Source organism: Mobula birostris, chromosome 13, assembly GCF_030028105.1.
Source record: "Mobula birostris isolate sMobBir1 chromosome 13, sMobBir1.hap1, whole genome shotgun sequence".
NCBI classification, from domain to species: Eukaryota; Metazoa; Chordata; class Chondrichthyes; order Myliobatiformes; family Myliobatidae; genus Mobula; species Mobula birostris.
This window is the reverse complement of record NC_092382.1, coordinates 105,394,611-105,416,445: the sequence shown is the minus strand read 5'-3', so window position 1 is coordinate 105,416,445 and position 21,835 is coordinate 105,394,611. Positions and strand designations below refer to the sequence as shown.

The window sequence follows — 21,835 nt, the reverse complement described above, 5'->3', positions numbered from 1 at the left end:
CAGCCCCTAAAATCGGGATCCTGGAGCTCCCTCAGACAATAAAACTCAGTGATATTTATACATCAACGGTACGTGACAAGAGACACTTGTGTTGAATTTTTTTTTTTACAGAAGTAAAGGTCACGTGCTTCAGGACATTGTATGGTCAGATAATTCCTTATTTGAACTTTTGTCTAGCATTTTCAGAGAACGCTACCGAATAGCGAAGTAGCAAAAATATGTCCCTGAGCAGCTACACATTTTACTGAAGTGTTAGTTCTCAGGCCAGCTGGCTCAACCGCGGACACATAAAAATTCTCAGAACAAGGAAGTACAGATGCAATTATTTTTGTATCTCGGTTGCGAGGCACAGTTCAGTCACACAGAGTACATTAGTTACAGATAAATGATTGTAAACTTCGAATTCACATTTTAAAACAAATCATTAGCTCCCTCAATGCCCATTACAATGTAAGGCCTTGATATTTTCTTCCACAGAAGTGTACGGCTGTACATTTTGGAAGAAGAAATAATCGGGCAGATTATTGTTTAGATGGGGAGAAAATTCAAAAAGTGCAAAGGGACTTGGGGGGGTCCTCGTGCAATACACCCTAAAGGTTAATCACCAGGTTGAATCGGCTGTGAGGAAAGCGAATGCTATGTTAGCGTTCATTTCAAGAGAAATAATGCGTAAGAGTAAGGAGGTGTTGCTGAGTCTCTATGGGGCACTGGTGTGACCTCATTTGGAAAACTGTGTGCAGTCTTGCGCCCCCTATCTTAGAAGGGATGTACTGATGTTGGAGGAAGTTCAGGAAAGATTCACCAGGATTATTCCTGGAATGCAGGGGCTAAGATAGGAGGAACTTTTGTCGGCTCTTGTACTGTATTCATTAGCGTACAGAAGAATGAGTGGGGTTATCATAGAAACATTTCAAATGCTGAAAGGGTTGGACAGAGTAGATGTGGAAAGGCTGTTTCCCTTGGTGGGTGAGTCCAGGACAAGAGGCCGCAGTCTTAGGCTTAGAGGGTATCCATTTAAAACAGCGATGAGGAGAAACATTTTAGCCACAGGGTCCTGGACGTATGGAATCCGTTGTCACAAACAGCTGTGGAGGCCCGATCATGGAGGGCGTTTCAGGAGGAGATTGATAGGTATCTGATTTGTCAGGGTATCAAGGGATATTGGGGGGAAAGCCTGAAATTGGAACTAGATAGGAGAATAATTTTGCTTATGTTGGAGTGGCGGAGCAGACTCGATGGGCCGATTGCCTTAATTCAGCTCCTTTGTCCTGTGATCTTCTTTCCTAACTGCTTGTAGTCTTTGTCAGGACCTCCTCCCTTTTCCTATCCATGTCGTTGGTACCAGTGTGTACCAGGACCTCTGTCTGTTCTCCCTCCCACTTCAAGGTATCGTGGACGCGATCAGAATCATCCCGGATCCTGGACGATCAGATGGACTCCTGACCTCACGATCCACCTCGTCGTGGCCGCTTGCACTCTAATGACTGCCTGCACTGCACTCTCTCTGTAACTGTGACACTTTACTCTGCGTTCTGTTACTGATTTACCTTGCTCTAATGCAATAAAGTGATCCGTATCTATGGTTGTAACTGGGACCTCTCCTGTCTGTGATGTTTACAAATGATCTGGATGATAATGCTGATGGGTGGGTCAGTAGGTTTGCAGATGTTACGGCGAGAGGTGGTGTTGCAGAGAGCGGGGAAGACTGGCAAATAATTCAGTGCGATATGAGTCAGTTACAGATATGGGTTGGAGAAATGTCAGAAGGAGTTTAACCCGGACAAACCTAACTGTTGCACGTTGGTAGGTCAAGTGAAAGAAATGAAGCCATAGAAACCATAGAAACTACAGCACAGAAACAGCCCCTTTGGCCCTTCTTGGCTGTGCCGAACCATTTTCTGCCTAGACCCACTGACCTGCACACGGACCATATCCCTCCATACACCTCCCATCCATGTATCTGTCCAATTTATTCTTAAATGTTAAAAAGAACCCGCATTTACCACCTCGTCTGGCAGCTCATTCCATACTCCCACCACCCTCTGTGTGAAGAAGTCCCCCCTAATGATCCCTTTAAACTTTTCTCCCCTCACCCTTAACCCATGTCCTCTGTTTTTTTTTTTCTCCCCTTGCCTCAGTGGAAAAAGCCTGCTTGCATTCACTCTATCTATACCCATCATAATTTTATATACCTCTGTCAAATCTCCCCTCATTCTTCTACGCTCCAGGGAATAAAGTCCTAACCTATTCGACCTTTCTCTGTAACTGAGTTTCTCAAGTCCCGTCAACATCCTTGTAAACCTTCTCTGCACTCTTTCAACCTTATTTATATCCTTCCTGTAATTTGGTGACCAAAACTGAACACAATACTCCAGATTCGGCCTCACCAATGCTTTATACAACCTCATCATAACATTCCAGCTCTTATACTCAACACTTTGATTAATAAAGGCCAATGTACCAAAAGCTCTCTTTACGATCCTATCTACCTGTGACGACACTTTTAGGGAATTTTGTATCTGTATTCCCAGATCCCTCTGTTCCACTGCACTCCTCAGTGCCTTACCATTAACCCTGTATGTTCTACCTTGGTTTGTCCTTCCAACGTGCAATACCTCACACTGGTCTGTATTAAACTCCGTCTGCCATTTTTCAGCCCATTTTTCCAGCTGGTTCAAGTCCCTCTGCAGGCTCTGAAAACCTTCCTTACTGTCTACTACACCTCCAATCTTTGTATCATCACCAAACTTGCTGATCCAATTTACCACATTATCATCCAGATCATTGATATAGATGACAAATAACAATGGACCCAGCACTGAACCCTGTGACACACCACTAGTCACAGGCCTCCAATCAGAGAAGCAATTCTCTACCACCACTTTCTGGCTTCTTCCATCGAGCCAATGTCTAGTCCAATTTACCACCTCTCCATGTATACCTAGCGACTGAATTTTCCTAACTATCCCCCCATGCAGGCATTGTCAAAGGCCTTACTGAAGTCCATGTAGACAATATCCACTGCCTTCCCTTCATCCATTTTCCTGGTAACCTCCTCGAAAAACTCCAACAGATTGGTCAAACATGACCTACCACGCACAAAGCCATGTTGACTCTCCCTAATAAGCCCCTGTCTATCCAAATGCTTGTAGATTCTGTCTCTTAGTACTCCCTCAAATAACTTACCTACTATTGACGTTAAACTAACCGGCCTATAATTTCCCGGATTACTTTTCGATCCTTTTTTAAACAACGGAACAACATGAGCCACTCTCCAATCCTCCGGCACTTCACCCGTAGAGAGCGACAATTTAAATATTTCTGCCAGGGCCCCCGCAATTTCAACACTAGTCTCCTTCAAGGTCCGAGGGAACACTCTGTCAGGTCCCGGGGATTTAACCACTTTAATTTTCCTCAAGACAGCAAGCAGCTCCACCTTTTCAATCTGTACAGTTTCCATCGTCTCACTACTTGATTCCCTCAATTCCATAGATTTCATGCCGCTTCCTTAGTAAATACAGACGCAAAAAAAAACTATTTAAGATCTCCCCCATTTCCTTTGGTTCCGCATAAAGCCGACCACTCTGATCTTCAAGAGGACCAATTTTATCCCTTACAATCCTTTTGCTCTTAATATACTTGTACAAATTCTTTGGATTATCCTTCACTTTGACTGCCAAGGCAACCTCATGTCTTCTTTTTGCCCTCCTGATTTCTTTCTTAAGTATTTTCTTGCACTTATACTCCTCAAGCACCTGATTTACCCCCTGTTTCCTATACATTTCATACAACTCCCTCTTCTTCTTTATCAGAGTTACAATATCCCTTGAGAACCAAGGTTCCTTATTCCTATTCAATTTGCCTATTCAATCAGATCGTGAAGTAACAATGTGGAATGAAACGTGAGCGTAAAACAGCACAGTGACACGGACACAACGCTCAATTCAATTCAAAATCTTACACGATTGTAGGCAAGACCGTAAACAGTTTTGATGGGCAGAGGGAACTTGGGGTCCATGGTCATCGCTCCCTGAACGTGGCTGCACAGTTTAATGCGGTGGTTAAAAAGGCCTACGGTATTTCTACCTTTATTAGTCGGGGCACTGAATACAAATGTCAGGGAGTTAACTTGCAACTTTATGAAAATCACTAGTTAGGGTGAATCAGCTGTATTGTCTACAGTTCTGGTCACCACATTATCGGAAGGATGTCAAGGCGTTGGGCAGCCTCCGGAGAGGGTTAACTGGACGCTGCCTGGATTCGATGGCTTGTGTTACAACGAGGCGACGGACACCTGGGTTGCTTCCCCTGGAGCGGATGGGGCTCAGGTGAGATCTGACTGATCTCTGGAATCCGTCAGACACCTGTCAGACCCTGCCAAGTCAAGGAATTTGGACTCTCAGTGATGACGGCTGACAGTAGATGAGATTAAGAGAGGGAGAGTTGACCGTAGTGGAAGGAGAGAGCGCGGATGGTGGGTGGAAGGGAGTCCCAGAGGGAGTCACGGCTGAATTCACGCACACACTGAATTGTCTGTCTACAGCTGTACTGAAACAGGAGTCGAACATCGGAAATAGACAGCACGATAAGATCTGTCTATTCTGCCTAGTTACGTCCATCCTTATCGCGATAGTGGCCGGGCTCTCGATATATGGTGAGTCGAACGGGCTGCAGAAGGAATCAGACCGTGTAGTAACAGTGTGGAATGAAACGTGAGCGTAAAACAGCACAGTGACACGGACACACCGCTCAACGTGACACTGACAAACAATTCACCGTGACACCGACACTTACTTTATCACGACACCTACACGCCCCTCACGGTGAAACTGACACTACCCTCAGGTTTACAAGAACGCGACTCCCGCCATGACACCATTACGCCCACACCGTGACACCGACTCGCACCTCACCGTGACGCCGAATTTCACCTCACCGTGACACCGACTCGCACCTCACCGTGACGCCGAATTTCACCTCATCGTGCCAGCGAGACTTGCGGGACAGTGACAACGGCACGCCCGACATCCTGAAGCCGATACACCGAAACTAGCAAATCCGTGGCACCGACACGACCCAACCCGTGACACTGACACGCACCTCACCGTGAAACCTATGCCACGCTCACTGTGAAACAGACACGACCCATACCGTGGCAAGGACATTCAATTAACCGTGACACTGGCACTCGTCTCATTGTGACACTGACATTCCCCTCACTGTAACACCGATAAAACCCTCATCGTGACAAGGACGCTCAGCTCACAGTGACGCCGACGATCATCTACCCGTGACACTGACACACTCCGCACTGTAACACCATAATGGGATGAGGGAGGATTTCGGTAGTGTAGACTGGTAACACAGACACTATTTTGGGAAAGTTGAGGAACGGTGGTGGAATTACAAGGTATTTTATTTTACGCTGTTCAACAAAAATATATTCTAGTTAAAGGCAAAGGCAGTAAGGCGTGTGTGTGTGTGTGTGTGTGTGGTGGGGGGTGGGGGGTGGGTGGGTGGGGAGAGCCAGCCTTGTATAACGAAGGAAATAAAATAAGGTATCAAACTAAAAGCTCGTGCATATAAATTCGCCAAGGGTTGTGGGAACCTGCAAGACTTGAAAAAGCAACAAAGAACCACTAACGAACAATAAAGAAAGCGAAGCTAGATTATGAAAATAAACTAGCACAACATTAAAATTGGATCGTAAAAGTTTTTGTAATTATCTATAGCAGAAAAGCGCGGCCAAAGTGAATGTAGGTCCCTCGGAGGAAGAGAAGGGGGAATTGATAGTGTGTAATGAGGAAACATCAGAGGCTTTGAGTGACTATTTTGTGTCTTCTTCACGCTGGAGTACGCGCCTAACATGCCAAATAGAGATGTAATGGATGCGATGGGAATTCAGGACTTCAATACAATAGCTGATCAAACCTGTGGGCCCGAAAATAGACAAAACTCTGGTCCGGATGGAATGCATCCCAGAGTGCTGAAAGAAATGGCAGAAATTATAGATGAGGCATTGGTGATAGTTTACCAAAATTCTCTGGACTTTGGGCAGGCTCCAGCCGATTAGAAGACGCCGAATGTCACATCAGTGTTCAGAAAAGGATGCAGGCAAAGACAGTTAACTATGGGCCTGTTAGTTTAACATCTGTATTTGAGAAAATGCTTGAGACTGCCATAAAGAAAAAAATAACAAAATGGATCCATCAAGCGGACACAGCATAGTTTCAGCAGAGGCAGATCCTGTTCAACAAACATCTTTTCGTATATAACGAGCACAGTGAACAGAGGGGAAGAAATGGCACTATTTATTGGATATCCAGAGATCATTCGATAAGGTGCCGCATAAAATACCTATCAATGAGATACGGCGTTGGGCGTGTTGTATTTGCATGGATACAGGATCAGTTAAATGACGGAAAGCAGGAGCTAGGATACACGGGTGAGTGGTGAACGGCAGGGGGCAGTGCTGGGCCCGCAACTTTTCACGATATACATTAATGATCCGGAAGAGGGGACCGAGTGTAGTATATATAAGTTTGCAGATGATATTAAATTGAGAGGAAACGGAATTCTGCAGAAGATACGGAGAAAGATGTAGATAGGTTAAACTAGCGGGCAGTCGGAGTACAATGTTGGTGAATTCGAGGTCTTCCACTTTGGAAGAAAAATGGAGGAGCAGGTAATTATTTAAATGGAAAAAGATTACAGCAAGTTGCTGTTCAGAGGGACTTGGGAGTGCTTGTGCATGAATCACAAAAGGTTGATTCGCAGGTGCAGCAGGCTATCAAGAGGGCAAATGGGATGTTGCCTTCATTGCTAGAGAGATTGAATTTAAAAACAGGAAGGATATGCTGTAACTGTACAGGGTACTGGTGAGGGCGCACCTGGGGCACTGCGTGCAGTTCTGGTCTCCCTACTCGAGGTAGGTTGTACCCTCTGCGGAGGAGGTGCAGAGGAGGATTGCCGGGTTGATTCCAGAGATGGGGGCGTGCGGTGGGGCGGGGGGCGTGGTTAGACTATGAGGAGAGATTGGGTCGCCTAGGACTATACTCGCTGGGATTCAGAAGAATGCGAGGAGATCTGATTGGAATACATACAATGTTAAAAGGGATAGAAAATATAAAGACAGGAAAGTGGTTTCGACTAGAAGGATAGACGAGAAATAAGGGACATAAGACTATAAGACCGTAAGATATAGGAGCAGAAGTAGGGCATTCGGCTCATCGAGCCTGCTCCGCTGATCAAACATGGGCTGATCCAATTCTTCCAGTTATACACTCTCCTGTTTTCACCCTACACATTTTTTTGTTTTTTTTTGCCCCGGCTGGGATCAGTGCTGGGTCCATTGTTATTTGTCATCTATATCAATGACCCGGATGATAATGTGGTACGTTGGATCAGCAAATTTGCTGATGATACAAAGATTGGAGGTGTAGTAGACAGTGAGGAAGGTTTTCAGAGCCTGCAGAGGGACTTGGGCCAGATGGAAAAATGGACTGAGAAATTGCAGATGGAGTTTAATACAGACAAGTGTGAGGTATTGCACGTTGGAAGGACAAACCAAGGTAGAACATACAGTGTAAATGCTAAGACACTGAGGAATGCAGTAGAACAGAGGGATCTGGGAATACAGATACAAAATTCCCTAAAAGTGGCGTCACGGGTAGACAGGGTCGCAAATAGAGCTTATGGTTCATTGGCCTTTACTAATCAAAGTATTGAGTCTAAGAGTTGGAATGTTATGTTGAGGTTGTATAAGGCATTGGTGAGGCCAAATCTGGGGTATTGTGTTCAGTTTTCATCATTAAATTACAGGAAGGATATTAATAAGGTTGAACGAGTGCAGAGAAGGTTTACAAGGATGTTGCCGGGACTTGATAAACACAGTTACAGAGAAAGGTTGAATAGGTTAGGACTTTATTCCCTCGATCGTAGAAGAATAAGCGAGGATTTGATAGAGGTATATATAATTATGATGGGCATAGACAGAATAAATGCAAACAATCTTTTTCCACTGAGGCAAGGGGAGAAAAAAAAAAAAACAGAGGACATGGGTTAAGGGTGAGGGTGGAAAAGTTTAAAGGGAATATTGGCGGGGGTGTTCGTCACACAGAGAGTGGTGGGAGTATGGAATGAGCTGCCAGACGAGGTGGTAAATGCGGGATCTGTTTCAGCATTTAAGATTAAGTTGGACAGATACATGGATGGGAGGTGTATGGAGGGATATGGTCCGTGAGCAGGTCAGTGGGACTAGGCAGAAAATGGTTCGGCACAGCCACGAGGGCCAAAGGGCCTGTTTCTGTGCTGTAGTTTTTTTTTTCTCTGGTTTCTATGGTTTCAATGGCTAATCAATACCTCTCCCTTAAATACAATACACCGAATAACTTGGCCTTCACAGCGTCTCGTGGCAACAAATTCCACGACTAATATAATTTCTCCGCATCTCAGTTCTGAAAGGACGCCCTACAAGCATGAAGTCGTGCCCTCTTGTCATAGACTCCCCTACCATGGGAAATAACTTTCCAATATCTAATCTGTTAAGGCTTTGTACCATCCGGAATGTTTCTGTGAGCTCCCCGCTCATTCTCCTGATCTCCAGGGAATACAGCCCAAAAGCTGCCGGACTTTCCTCATACAGTAACCCTCTCATTCCTGGAATCATTGTCGTGATTCTTCTCTAAACGTTCTCCTCACTGACCCAATGTCAGTACATCCTTCCAAATATCAGGAGCCCAAAACTGCACAGAATACTCTAAGTGTGGTCTCACGTGTCCCTTACAGAACCGCAACATCACATCCCTGTACTTATATTATATACCTCTAGAAATGAATGTCCACATTGCATTCGCCTTTTTCACATCAACTGAACCTGGATGTTCAGTTTTACGGTATCTTGCACAAGGACTCCCAAGTCCCTTAACATTTCTGCATTTTGAATTTCCTCCCCATCTAAATAATAGTCTGCCCGTAACACTCGTCTGCGTGAGACTTATATGCGGCTCAACATGAACGGCACCGCAGTGTAACACTGACACACCCTTGTTACGTCCCGCCCAGCACCGTACCGCTGTCTCACACGTCACTCTAAACACTAAATATCCTTCAACATCTGTCTCAGTACTACAGATTCGTCAGTCTCAGATCACCTCTGATCGAAACTACCAGCTACTTTGGAGACAGTATCAGGAGATGAACAGGACACAGACCTCATGTCCACATCTGGTTCATGAGTTGAACTCAAGCCTTGAATCTAAGACATCCGAAAATTCCCATCTGAATCGCTCCCACAGCGCCTGTCTCCAGAATCTTTCTGTCCTCAACAACCACATCTCGAACATCGAAAAGAAGTTCAGAACTGACAGCGGCGCCAAGGCTCACATTTGCCAATTGTTGACCAGTAGCAGAGGTGAGGCAACATCGTCTTCTTACCAACTCCTCATGAGAGAGAGAGTGAGTGAGGGAGGGAGGGAGGGAGGGAGAGAGAGAGAGAGAGAGAGAGAGAGAGAGAGAGAGAGAGAGAGAGAGAGAGAGAGAGACTCCCTCCACGCCATCGTATCTCACACTCTACCGGGTTACGACACTGAGTGGAAGAGAGAGCAGAAAGGGGAGTGATTAGGGCGTGGGGATAAAGAGAGTGATAAACGGAGAAAGGAAAACACACACACACACACACACACACACAATCAGACAGTCCACTCACAGAGATCATGACAAATCCCTCACTGAGACCCGATATATCCGTCACCGTAATATCCAGGTACATCTCACGGTGACTCGGTACACATCTCATCGGGACACAAAAACATCTATCACAGTGTCACCGAAACGCCCCTCAAAGTAAAACCACCATTTACCTCACTACATCACGGAATCAATCATCACCGTGCTGCTGAGGCCAACTCGCAATTCACCGTGGCACTGACAACACTGCCTGTGAAACCAGCAACCCCCTCACATAGACAGTGACACGTCCCTCACAGTGGCACGCCTCGCACTGTGACACGAAACAAACACACCCTCACTCTGTAACAATCTTCAACGTGCACTGACACACCACTCACCGTGATACTACACGCTTCTCAACATGAACCGCATTGTACCTCACAGTGACACAGACACACCAGAAACCCCGATTTGCACAACACCGTGACGACGTCTCACGCCTCATTGTAAACGCTGAACATCCAGCACAAACTCTCTCATAACACATATTCGTCAGAGAGATAGACAGACAGATGGAAACCTGGCAGTGTGTGATGAAAGAGTGTGGAAGGAATTTGTCTGATGTCTGATGCCGGGAGAGTATGATGGAAGAGTGTAGTGGGAACGTTGCTCTGCGTCTGACGTCTGTGTGATGGGAACGTGCGGAGGGAGATTCATTCAGTCTCTGACCCCGGGAGTGTGTGATGGGACAGTGCGGAGGGAGATTCATTCAGTCTCTGACCCCGGGAGTGTGAGATGGGACGGTGTGGAGGGAGATTCACCCCGTGTCTGACCCCGGGAGTGTGTGATGGGACGGTGTGGAGGGAGATTCACTCTGTGTCTGACCCCAGGAGCGTGTGATGGGGCGGTGTGGAGGGAGCTTCACTCTGTGTCTGACCCCAGGAGTGTGTGATGGGACGGTGTGGAGGGAGCTTCACTCTGTGTCTGACCCCAGGAGTGTGTGATGGGACGGTGTGGAGGGAGATTCACTCTGTGTCTGACCCCAGGAGTGTGTGATGGGACGGTGTGGAGGGAGCTTCACTCTGTGTCTGACCCCAGGAGCGTGTGATGGGGCGGTGTGGAGGGAGCTTCACTCTGTGTGTGAACCCTGGAGTGAATGATTGAACAGTGTGCAGGGAGTTTCATTCTGAGTACGAACCCGGGAGTGAGTGATGGGACGGTTTGGAGGGAGATTCACTCTGTGTCTGACCCCGGGAGTGTGTGATGGGACGGTGTGGAGGGAGATTCGCTCTGTATCTGACCCTGGTAGTTTGTCATGAGAGGGTGTGGAGGGAGTTTCATTCTGTGTCTGACCCCGGGAGTGTGTGATTGGACGGTGTGGAGGGAGATTCACTCCGTGTCTGACCCCGGGAGTGTGTGATGGGACGGTGTGGAGGGAGATTCACTCTGTGTGTCTGACCCCGGGAGTGTGTGATGGGACGGTGTGGAGGGAGATTCACTCCGTGTCTGACCCCGGGAGTGTGTGATGGGACGGTGTGGAGGGAGATTCACTCTGTGTCTGACCCCGGGAGTGTGTGATGGGACGGTGTGGAGGGAGATTCACTCTGTGTCTGACCCCGGGAGTGTGTGATGAGACGGTGTGGAGGGAGCTTCACTGTGTGTCTGACCCCAGGAGTGTGTGATGGGACGGTGTGGAGGGAGATTATGTTTCTTTATTCCTGCTTTTCAGAGGGAAAATGTTCGAAGGATTGGGTCAAATATGGAGACCGGTGTTATTTGTTCTCCACCTTTGAAACATCTTACAATGGAGCTCGGCAATTGTGTTCAATCTTTGATTCAAGTCTCCTCGAAATCAATTCAGTGGATGAAACGGTAAGGGTCAGACCACGGGAAGAGATATTCGCACGGCTCCCGCCTTTTTCAGGATGAAAAATATAGTGGTGGTTCCTGTTGATAGTGAAATTCCCTACACCCCTTCTTGAAACACACTCCCGGGGTGAGACACAGAGTGAATCTCCCGCCACACCGTCCCATCACACACTTCCGGGTCATACACACAGAATGAATCTCATTCCACACCGTCCCATCACACACACCCGGAGTCAGACACACGGAGTGAATCTCCCTCCACACCGTGCCATCACACACTCTCGGGGTCAGACACGGTGTGAATCTTCCACCCCGTCCTATCACACACTCCCGCGTTCGGACACAGAATGAATCTCCCTCAACACCGCCCCATCACACAATTTGGTGGTCAGACACAGAGTGAAGCTCCCTCCGCACTCTCCCTTCACACACTTTTGCTGTAATAATCCGAGAGAGGTTCCGTAAATAGTTTCCCGTTTTTGGTATTAATCCAACTAATTTAATTTCACAGAGTTTTGTTTACCGCGCTCTTGCCTCCCGTATCGCTACATACTGGATTGGAAAATGCGAAGAAGGGTAAGATTTGGACTGATCTGTGGGGTGAGAATTAGGGAATGACACAATACTGACGGAAGAGAATTGGATTAGTTTACGGACTGAAGTAGGTTTGCTGGAAGAAGTGGATCATCGGGATTGTTTGAAGTCTGTACCAGGTTGTCAGGAGAGGATGGCACAATGGGAATATTTTGGGGAATGATACGTGTCTGTCGAGGAAGGGTAGGGCAGTGGGGACATCTTGAGGACTGGCAGGAACTCTAGGGAGAATTCAGTACCCTCCGATTATTTTGCTGATTGACGTCGGGCTGTAGAGAGTGAGAGATGCAGCAGTGTTAGTTCAGAGAGTGACACGAAGTTATGGGGAGATGGAGGGAACGTGGCACTGAGCTGATTTGTGAAAGAACAGTTGGGCAGCGGGATTACTTTGTGGACTGACAGAGATCTAAGGGAAGAGAGTGGGACAAATGAATTAGTTTAGAGACTGTGTGCAAAGAGCGGGTCAGTGGGAATAGATTGCAGACTGAAGCAGGGACGTGGGAGAACGTTTTTCAGCGGTACAAATGTTACGGTGGACCCGTGTCTGCGGGTTGAGGGCGGTGTAGTGGGTTTACTTTCGGGGCTGAGACGAAGCTATTGGGAGAGGGAGGGTCCATAGGATTAATTTGGGGAACGCTGAAGTTTTGCGGGAAGAGAGCAGGCCTAAGGGATTCATTTCGGGACCGTGATAAGTCTGTGGAGAGAGATTGGGCCAGGAGGATTTGTTTGGAGAGTGAAACAGGTTTGTGTGCGGGAGGAGAGTTCGTCTGTTGGATCCGTATTGGGACTGATATTGGACTGTGAAGAGAAAGTGGGTCAATGGGATTAGTCGAGCGACGGACCGGAGGCTGTGAGGGGTCCGCGGTGTTGTGGGATTAGTTTGGAGACTAACACAGAGCTGTCGGGACCGATTGGTCAGTGTGATTAGTTTGGGGACGGTCTCAGGGCTGTGAGGAGAGCGCTGTTTAATGAGATTAGTTTCGCGAGGGTCTCCGGTTGACTGCTGCGCTGTTTTGTCTGTGTTGAAATTTTTTAACCCTCTTTGATAGAAAAGTGGCCTCTGGTTTCCTGTACTACGTGTCCTATGGAACACCCGTCTGTATTGATTGCCGACCGAAAGAAAAAGACTACCGTTGCAATGGTGATCGCCGATTCATCTGCGAGAAGTCTGCACTTTTGTGCCCGGTTATCCCTGAAAACATCCAGAGTCTCTGTCAACAGCCCGTGGGGGCGACGTGAATCACGTGACTACCACCTCTTTCTCCTCCGTATCTCTTTTCCATTCTCACTCCATCCGTCACCCCAAATTTCCTCCCCACATTCGCCACCGCTCCCTCCTGCTCCATTCTCCGTCTCATTTCGCACCCCCACTCTCTAGAGAACGACAAACCTCTCCCTCATCTATCTCTTTACTTGTCTTCATTCCCCCACCATGTCCACACCTCCCTAATGGTCCTTGCTCTCTCTCTCTCCACTCACTCGCACATTCTTTTCCCGCTCTTTCGCCGCTCCCTCTAAGTACTTCTTGCCCCTCTCTCCCTCTTCCTCCCCCATATCTCACTCTGTCTCTCCCCTCTCGGTTCACTCACACCCTCTGTCTCCCTGATCCCTCTTTCTCTTTCTCCTTTTCACCCACCCTCACCTCCACCCTGAGCCGTCTGGTTGTTGATACCCCGACCCAGGGTAAAAGTCTGTGCGCGTGCATTATGTTTGGGCCCTCTTGGTTTATGGAACACTGTAAGATTGCAACTACGCTCCCAGGAATAAAGTATCAACCTTACCTCCCTCTCTCCATAACTGAGTTCCTCGAGTCCCAGCAATATCCCCGTAAATCTCCCTCTGGAGTCTTTCCAACTCTAAGACATTTTCCTGGAGCAGGGCGAGCAAAACTGTTTGCGGCCTCACCGACGTCTTGTACACTGCAATGTGACCTCCCGACTCCGGTACTCAGTGCCCTGACTGGTGAAGGCCAGCGTGCCAAGTGTCCTGCCCACTCGTATCGGATGTTTCCCACCGAAATCGCTATTTCATTTATTATCTGAAACTTATACGGCCTGGAATTTCTTCTTTTGCAGCATCAGTAGGGTGCAAATATTTCAAAGCAAAGTAAGTTGCAAATATTAATAAATACCGCTAGCATGTCGCTCATTCGGTCAAAGATGACAATTAATTTAAAATGCAACATATTAATAAATACAGAAAAAATGTCGAATCAGTGCTCATGCATTCAAATGTGTGACGGCTCAGAGGAGGGAGTTGTTCCTGACTCGTACTGTGTGCGTGTTTAGAGTCCCGTGACTCCTCCTCGATAGCAGTAACGGGCAGAGGGCTTCTCCAGGGCGGTGAGGGTCCTCAGTGATGGATGCGCCCTTCTCGAGGCATCGCCTTACGAAAATGTCCTCCATGGTGGGGAGGGGTGAGACTGTCAGAGTTTTTCGGCTGAGTTTAGAACCCTCTGGAACCTCTTGCGATTCTCTGCGTTGCAACCTCCACACCAGCAGGTGATCTTCTGTAACGAGACAGCGATGGATGGTGCTGTACACAGATGCAGTGTGAGGTCTGGAATTAACTCAGACTCAGACTGGAAGTAAAGGAGACGGCAAGAAACCAATCGAAGGACATCACAAACAGTGGTACAGGTAACTTAACTCTTACGATTGAGCACTGAGTGCTCAGCTACAGTCCTTTAATGACAAACTGACATAGTAAAGTCTGTAATTAACACATGTATCGACTCGAAATAAACTCGACGGCACGAAGCAAATCGAAAGACATCACAAACAGTAGGACTGGAAACGTAACTCTTACGGTTGAGCACGGAGTGCTCATTAAGAGGCCTTTAAACACGAACTTGCCCTGCAGGAATGTGGCAGGGAATGATTGCAAGTCTGAGTCTTGAAAGGAAGGAGACTTCACCGTACTCTGGGAAATGGAGTTGCGGAAACCTACATGTCTGTCCTGATCAGTCGGACACATGACACCTTTGTGTTTGCATGAACGTGTTTGACCAACTATAGATCTTCTGAGTTGCTGACAGCTAGGAACCCAGGAACTTCAAATCAGTCTTAGGAGCAGAAACAGACCATTGCGTCCGCTCACCATTTCATCACGGATGATCCATTTCTATTTCAGCCACAAGTCTCCCGCCTTCTTCCTGTCTCCTTTCATGCCCTGACTATTCAAAAATCTATCAAACTCTGCCTTAAATATACCCAATATCTACGGCTGCCTGAGACTTTGAATTCCGCAGATTCCCCACGCTCTGGTTGTGGAAAATCCTCCTCATCTCCTTTCCAACAGATGTCCCTCTATGCTCAGGCTGTGTCCTCTAGTCCGAATCTCCCCTACAATAGAGAACATTCTCTGCACATCCACTCTGTCATAGCCTTTCACCATCCGAGAACTTTCCATAAGGTCACCCCTCATCCTTCTCAGTTCCAGCGATTACAGGCCACAGAGCTTACAATACTGCAATTATGACCTGACACTTCCGTAAAATTCAATCCTTCCATTTACATTCCAGTCCTCTCGAAATGAAAGGGTGGAGATAAAGTACACATAATGTGTGAACGGCGAGTGTGTGACGGGACAGTGAAGAAGAAGTTTCACTCTGTGCCCGCACCAGGCGAATTCTGATGAGACGGTGTGGGGTGAGCTTCACTCTGTGTCTGACCCCGGGAGTGTGTGATGGGGCGCTGCGGTGGGAGATTCACTCTGTGTGTCTGAAACCGGGAGTGTGTGATGCGGCGCTGCGGAGGGAGATTCACTCTGTGTCTGACCCCGGGAGTGTGTGATGCGGCGCTGCGGAGGGAGATTCACTCTGTGTGTCTGAAACCGGGAGTGTGTGATGCGGCGCTGCGGAGGGAGATTCACTCTGTGTCTGAAACCGGGAGTGTGTGATGCGGCGCTGCGGAGGGAGATTCACTCTGTGTCTGAAACCGGGAGTGTGTGATGCGGCGCTGCGGAGGGAGATTCACTCTGTGTGTCTGAAACCGGGAGTGTGTGATGCGGCGCTGCGGAGGGAGATTCACTCTGTGTCTGAAACCGGGAGTGTGTGATGGGACGGTGCGGAGGGAGATTCACTCTGTGTCTGACCCCGGGAGTGTGTGATGGACTGTGTGGAGGGAGATTCACTCTGTGTCTCACCCCGGGAGTGTGTGATGGGGCGCTGCGGAGGGAGATTCACTCTGTGTGTCTGAAACCGGGAGTGTGTGATGGGACGGTGCGGAGGGAGATTCACTCTGTGTGTCTGAAACCGGGAGTGTGTGATGCGGCGCTGCGGAGGGAGATTCACTCTGTGTCTGAAACCGGGAGTGTGTGATGGGACGGTGCGGAGGGAGATTCACTCTGTGTCTGACCCCGGGAGTGTGTGATGGACTGTGTGGAGGGAGATTCACTCTGTGTCTCACCCCGGGAGTGTGTGATGCGGCGCTGCGGTGGGAGATTCACTCTGTGTGTCTGAAACCGGGAGTGTGTGATGGGACGGTGCGGAGGGAGATTCACTCTGTGTCTGAAACCGGGAGTGTGTGATGGGGTGCTGCGGAGGGAGATTCACTCTGTGTCTGAAACCGGGAGTGTGTGATGCGGCGCTGTGGAGGGAGATTCACTCTGTGTGTCTGAAACCGGGAGTGTGTGATGCTGCGCTGCGGAGGGAGATTCACTCTGTGTCTGAAACCGGAAGTGTGTGATGCGGCGCTGCGGAGGGAGTTCCACTCTATGGTTTGGGGATGTGTGATGGGATGGGATGGAGGGAGCCGCGCTCTGTGTCTGTCTGCTGGAGTCATAGTTTCTTGTCATTTTGTTGTCGGGACAGCCTCCGAACTGAGATCAGGAGCGGGGCAGATGCAGTGGCATGCAAATGTTTGGGCACAGCTGATTAAAATTTCTGTTATTGTGAATAATTAAGTGAGTGGAAGGTGATCTGATCTACAAAAGCGATGCCGTCGAAGATGAAACATTCTTTTCCACATGTTAAACAAGATTATTGTATTATTTTTGTTTTGTACAATTTTAGACTGGAGCACCATGCAAACGTTTCGGCATTCCAAGAGATTTCAGATCTCAGATAACCTTTTCCAAGGTCTCAAACCTTAAGTAGCTTGTCAGGGCGATAACCTGTTCACAATCATCGTTAGTAAAGTCTAGTTTATGCAAATTTCAAAGCTTTATGAATACCCTGACTCTTCAAACCTTGTCCCAACAATCAGCAGCCATGGGCTCCTGTAATCTCCTCTCTGGCTGTCTGATAAGTAAAACAAATGATGTCCGCAAAGCAGGAGAAGGCTAGAGCAAGATATCAAAGCGTTTTCATGTAGTCGTTTCCTCAGTTCGTAATGTAATTTAGAAATGGCATTTAACAGAAACAGTGGAGTTGAAGTTGAGTTCTGGAAGACCAAGAGAAAATTCCGGGAGAACTGCTCGCAGGATTGCTGAAAAGGCAAATCAAAATCCCCGACTGCCTGCAAAAGACTTTCAGGAAGATTAGGCAGACTCTGGAGTGGTGGTGCACTGTTCTACTGTGCAGTGACACCTGTACACATATGACATTCATGGAAGAGTCACCAGTAGCAATCTTTTCCTGTGTCTTCAACACAAAATGCAGCGTGAGAAGTTTGCACAGGATCATCTAACAAGCCTGATGCATTTTGGAAACCAGTCCTGTGGACTGATGAAGTTAAAATAGAACTTTTTGGCCGTAAGGAGCAACGGTATCTTTGGCGAAAAAGGGGGCAGAAATTCATGAAAGGAACAATTCTACAACTGTTAAGCACGGGAGTGGATCGATCACGCTTTGGGCTCCGTTGCAGCCAGTGGCACGCGGAACTTTTCACAGGTAGAGGGAAGAATTAATTCAATTAAATACCAGCAAATTCTGGAAGCAAACATCACACTGTCAGACAAAAAAGCGGAAGATGAAAAGTGGATAACTTCTATAACAGGATAATGATCCTAAACACACCTCAAAATCCACAACGGATTATCTCAAGATGCGGAAGCTGGAGGTTTTGCCATGGCCCTCACAGTCCCCTGACCTGAACTCATGGGAAATCTGTGGATAGAGCCCAAAAGAGCGGTGCATGCAAGACAGCCCAAAAATGTCACAGAACTAGAAACCTTTTGCAAGGAAGAATGGGTGAAAATCCCCCGAAGAAGAATGAAAGGCTCTTAGCTAGCAAAAAAAAAAAAAAAAAAGCTTTTACAAGTTGTGATACCATCTGAAGAGGGTGTTACTAAGTACTGACCGTGCAGGGTGCCCAAACTCGAGCCTCGAGCCCCTTTCCATTTTTTGTTATTTTTAAGCTGTAAAAGTTGAAAATAAAAAAAAAAAGTAATATTGCTTAAAATATTAAAGAAATGTATCATCTTTAACTTTATGCCTTTTGGAAATCAGGGCATCTATTACTCGCTTAGATACTCACAATAACAGAAATGTTCACCAATTGAGCCCAAACTTGTGCATGCCACTGTGTGTGCATTAAAACAAAAACAGCGCCTCGAGTTTTTTTTTTGAACAACAACCAATCGGTGAAGCGGATTTATGAGCAAGGGCAAATAAAGATAAGACTGGGCTTAAAATTGGTAGGTTTGTTTTTTTCAGATTATGTATTGTTTAATTTCTTTGTAATTGCAGAGTGAGAACAGTAGGCATGCCTGGAAGGAGAGTTGAATGCTCTGCTTGCAGGACGTGGGACAGCAGGGAGACCGAGATGGGGGATTCATTTTACGGGACAGAAAAGAGATTCTGTGGGCGGATAGATAAAGCTAAGCGACAACGCAGCTTGCGGCTGTTGGTCCACTACTGCACTGAAATCCGCAGATGACCAGAACAGAGCCTGTCATCTGCCGAGCGAACACTGGGGGGCAGCACATACTCCTGCCCGGAGACCACGTCACACCACCCAACATTGCACAGTTCCTTCATTTTCTCTGCCCCGAGCAACTCTCTCAGTTTGCACCTGAACTGGACGGGAACCGATAACCCAGCGGGAAGTTTTCCTATAAGAGGGGGAGTGAAACGGTTTATACTCGAGATGCGGGGGGATGAAAAGCAGAATGCCAAAACTGATAGTGGAGTGGTTATTGGGACAGATGTTGTTAAGATCTCAGACAGAGTCAGGAAGTAAAATGTTTAGCCTGCTGGGTCGCATGTTATGAGCTGAGTGCGTTTTAATGCAGGAAGTATTGTACGAAAGGCAGATGAGCTCAGTGCATGTTTCTATGCTGTAGTTTCTATCTTGTAGCTGCCGACGAATAAACCATGTTCTATCTCTAATCTATCCTGCCAAAGAACCGCTGTAATATTTTTCTCTGACAAGCAATGCAATACCTCCCCGTCTTGTCCCTCCGATTCTATCACACCTGAAGCAACGAAATCCAGGAATATTTAGTTGCCAATCACACCCATCCTGCAAAATGTTTCACTAATAGCCACAACATCATATTTCCAGGTATCAATCCATGCTCTAAACTATCCACCTTTTTCACAATGCTCCTAAGATTAAGATATGCATTTAAGAAACGCTCCACCTCTTACTCTCTGTTTATTCCCAACTGTGTAAAACAACTTGTTTTATTTTTTTCTTCCTTCTACCCTACATCTTCGGTCTATGTGCTCCCCTTCGCTGTCCCCTGTCTATCCTCCCTCACACACTGTCTACTAGATTTCTCTAATTGTGAACTAAACTCTCTCCCAGTCTCTTCAGTTTGACTCCCACCCCTTAACCATTCTAGTTTAACGTCTCCCCAGTAGCCTTCGCAAATCTCCCCGCCAGGATATTGGTCCCCCTAGGATTCAAGTGCAACTCGTCGTTTTGGTACAGGTCACACCTGCGCCAAAGAGGTCCCGCTGCCCAACGTTTTTCTCACAAATCAGTTCAATGCCACGTTCCACCCATCTTCCCATAACTTCGTGTATCTCTCTAAACTAATTCCGCTGCGTCTTGCATTCCTACAGCCCTGCATCTGTCAGCAAAGTAATCCCAGAGTACTGATCCTCCCCAGAGTTCCTGCCAGTCCTCAAGATATTCCCACAGCCCTACTCTTCCTCGACAGACACGTATCGTTCCACAAAATATTCCCATTGTGCTACCTTCTCCCGACAATCTCGTACAGACTACAAAGAATCCCGATGGTCCACTTCTTCCCACAAACATACTTCAGTCCGTAAACTAATCCAATTTTCTCCCGTCAGTATTGTGTCATTCCCTAATTCTAACCCGACAGATCAGTCCAAATCTTACCCTTTTTCGCATTTTCCAATCCAGTATGCATGGATAAGGAAGACTTGAGCGTGCGAAAAAAACTCTGTGAAATTAAATTCCCTTGATTAATGCGAAAATGGAAAACAATTTACGGAGTCTCTCTCGGATTATTACAACAGGAGTGGGGGAAAGGGAGAGTGCGGAGGGAGTTGCACCCTTTGTGTTTGACCACCAAATTGTGTAAAAGGACGGTCTGGAGGAGGCTTCATTCTGTGTCTGAATGCGGGACTGTATGATGAGACGGGGTGGAGGAAGTTTCACCCTGTGTTTGACCCCGGTAGTGTGTGATGGGACGGCGTGGAGGAGATTAACTTTGTGTCTGACGCCGGGATTGTGTGATGGGACAGTGCGGAAGGAGATTCACTCTGTGTCTGACCCCGGGAGTGTGTGATGGAACGGTGCGGAGGGAGATTCACTCTGTGTCTGACCCCGGGAGGGTGTGATGGGACGGTGTGGAGGGAGATTCACTCTGTGTCTGACCCCGGTAGTGTGTGATGGGACGGTGCGGAGGGAGATTCACTCTGTGTCTGACCCCGGGAGTGTGTGATGGGACGATGTGGAGGGAGATTCACTCTGCGTCTGACCCCAGGAGTGTGTGACGGGACGGTGCGGAGGGAGATTCACTCTGTGTCTGACCCCGGGAGTGTGTGATGGGAATGTGCGGAGGGAGATTCACTCTGTGTCTGATCCCGGGAGTGTGTGATGGGAATGTGCGGAGGGAGATTCACTCTGCGTCTGATCGCGGGAGTGTGTGATGGTACGGTGCAGGCGGAGCTTCACTCTGTGTCTGAGACCGGGAGTATGTGATGGTGCGGTGCGGAGGGAGCTTCACTCTGTGTATGACCCCGGGAGTGTGTGATGGGACAGTGTGGAGGGAGATACACTCTGCGTGTCTGAGCCCGGGAGTTTGCGATGGGACCCTGTGGAGAGAGCTTCACTCTGTGTCTCACCAGGGGAGACTGTGATGGGACGGTGTGGAGAGAGCTTCACTCTGTGTCTCATCAGCGGAGAGTGTGATGGGACGGTGTGGAGGGAGCTTAACTCTCTGTCTGACCCTGGGAATGTGTGATGGGATGGTGTGGAGGGAAATTCATTCTGTGTCTGATCCATAGGAATGGATTTTATGTTGCCTGGGAATGCTGTGTGGTAACCTCTGGAAGACGATATTCCCGTGACAGGTCACTTTCAGTGATAATTCGTATGTGCAGTTGAAACGTCCCGTCGAACGAGACCTACGGCGACTGTGATCTCGTTTTACCAGCGTGAAACCTCTGGAATATTTTCTACTTACCTTTTTTCTACGTTTTACCTTGGATTACAAATGTCCCTTCCAATAATTTATTTAGTGGATTACTGAACACTCCTGCTTTTCCATCTAAAGACGGTAAGCCTTTTCCCCCCAAACTGAATAGTTATATTCACACAATCCTACACATAACACC

At 47.6% G+C, this 21,835-nt stretch overlaps 1 protein-coding gene across 3 annotated transcripts in view; it reads left to right on the top strand.

Annotated features, from left to right (window-relative positions):
• The window catches only part of LOC140207276 (uncharacterized), an 89,498-nt gene extending 75,288 nt beyond the window's left edge, over positions 1-14,210 (top strand). For all 3 annotated transcript variants that reach the window (XM_072275747.1, XM_072275746.1, XM_072275748.1), the window contains 5 exons: positions 4,544-4,654; positions 9,125-9,412; positions 11,399-11,541; positions 12,050-12,114; positions 13,182-14,210. In XM_072275747.1, the coding sequence (XP_072131848.1) occupies positions 4,544-4,654; positions 9,125-9,412; positions 11,399-11,541; positions 12,050-12,114; positions 13,182-13,371 (797 nt within the window). In that variant the 3' untranslated portion in view covers positions 13,372-14,210. The remainder of the gene's footprint in view (positions 1-4,543; positions 4,655-9,124; positions 9,413-11,398; positions 11,542-12,049; positions 12,115-13,181) is intronic.
• The last annotated feature ends 7,625 nt before the right edge of the window (positions 14,211-21,835 follow it).